This window comes from Aplysia californica, unplaced genomic scaffold (assembly GCF_000002075.1).
Source record: "Aplysia californica isolate F4 #8 unplaced genomic scaffold, AplCal3.0 scaffold00977, whole genome shotgun sequence".
NCBI classification, from domain to species: domain Eukaryota; kingdom Metazoa; phylum Mollusca; class Gastropoda; order Aplysiida; family Aplysiidae; genus Aplysia; species Aplysia californica.
In genome coordinates this window covers 217,660-218,608 of record NW_004798247.1, presented here as the reverse complement: position 1 = coordinate 218,608, position 949 = coordinate 217,660, and the positions used below count along the sequence as shown (strand labels likewise).

The following is a 949-nucleotide window of genomic DNA, read 5'->3' as shown; positions in this document are numbered from 1 at the left end:
GATGATGATGATGATGATGATGATGATGATGATGATGATGATGATGATGATGAGGATGATGAGGATGATGATGATGATGATGAGGATGATGAACATACAAAGAAAAGAAGGAGGAGAAGAGACAAGGAGGATGGAGGTTTGATAGGAAAGAAGGAGAAGCCCTGACACACGCGCTGGTCGTGGCGGTGGTCAAACACGCAGTGCTGGGGGACTAGGAGAGCGTCCGACTGGAAGCCACCCACTGCAGGAGCCCCGGGAAAGATGGAAGGGGAGAGAAGGTTAGGGATTCCGAAAAAAAGGGGGAATGTAAAGAAGTAGGACTTATCAGCGTTCATCTCCAACTACTTGCTTTCAGTACAGTTTTGTAAGAGCTTTGCTGCACTTGCATCACGATAAGGTCATACAAGTGCCGAATATAAAAAACGTTACAAGAGAGTAACAAACACAAAAAGACAGGAGGCCAGGACGATAGATGTCTGATAGCAACGAAGGAGCGAGCAAACCACCTTCTCCCACCTTGGTAAACTTCCATCACTAGTAGAGCACTCAGGGTTGATAAGATACCGCACGACGTTCAAGTGAAACCAAATTAAAAATGTTAAGAAAAAAAAAAAGCTTTTGATACTGCACTGTAACTGTGCATTAGGAAGTGGGAGCCCAGATAAGTGCGTGTGTTTGTGTGTGTGTGTGTGTATGTGTGTGTGTATGTGTGTGTGTGTGCACGCATGTGTACTGGTGTGTGTGTGTGTGTGTGTGTGTGTGCGCGCGCATTTGCGTGTAAAGGTATGTGTGTGGTACTCACCGAGACATCTGAAAGGCCGGACCCGGTGTGGGTGCATGCGGTCAGCAGAGGTCATGGGTGTGTGTGTGTGTATGTGTGTATGTATGTCTGTGTTTATGTGTGTGTGTGTGTGTGTGTGTGTGTGTGTGTGTGTGTGTGTGTGTGTGT

The 949-nt window shown here is 46.7% G+C and overlaps 1 protein-coding gene across 1 annotated transcript in view; it reads right to left on the bottom strand.

Moving 5' to 3' along the window:
• Positions 1-153: 153 nt before the first annotated feature.
• LOC118478801 (amyloid-beta precursor-like protein) overlaps positions 154-949 on the bottom strand; it is a gene marked incomplete at its 3' end in the record, with an annotated part of 29,998 nt that continues 29,202 nt past the window's right edge. The window contains 2 exon segments of the mRNA XM_035973060.1: positions 154-241; positions 803-860. Coding sequence (XP_035828953.1) covers positions 154-241; positions 803-860 — 146 coding nt within the window.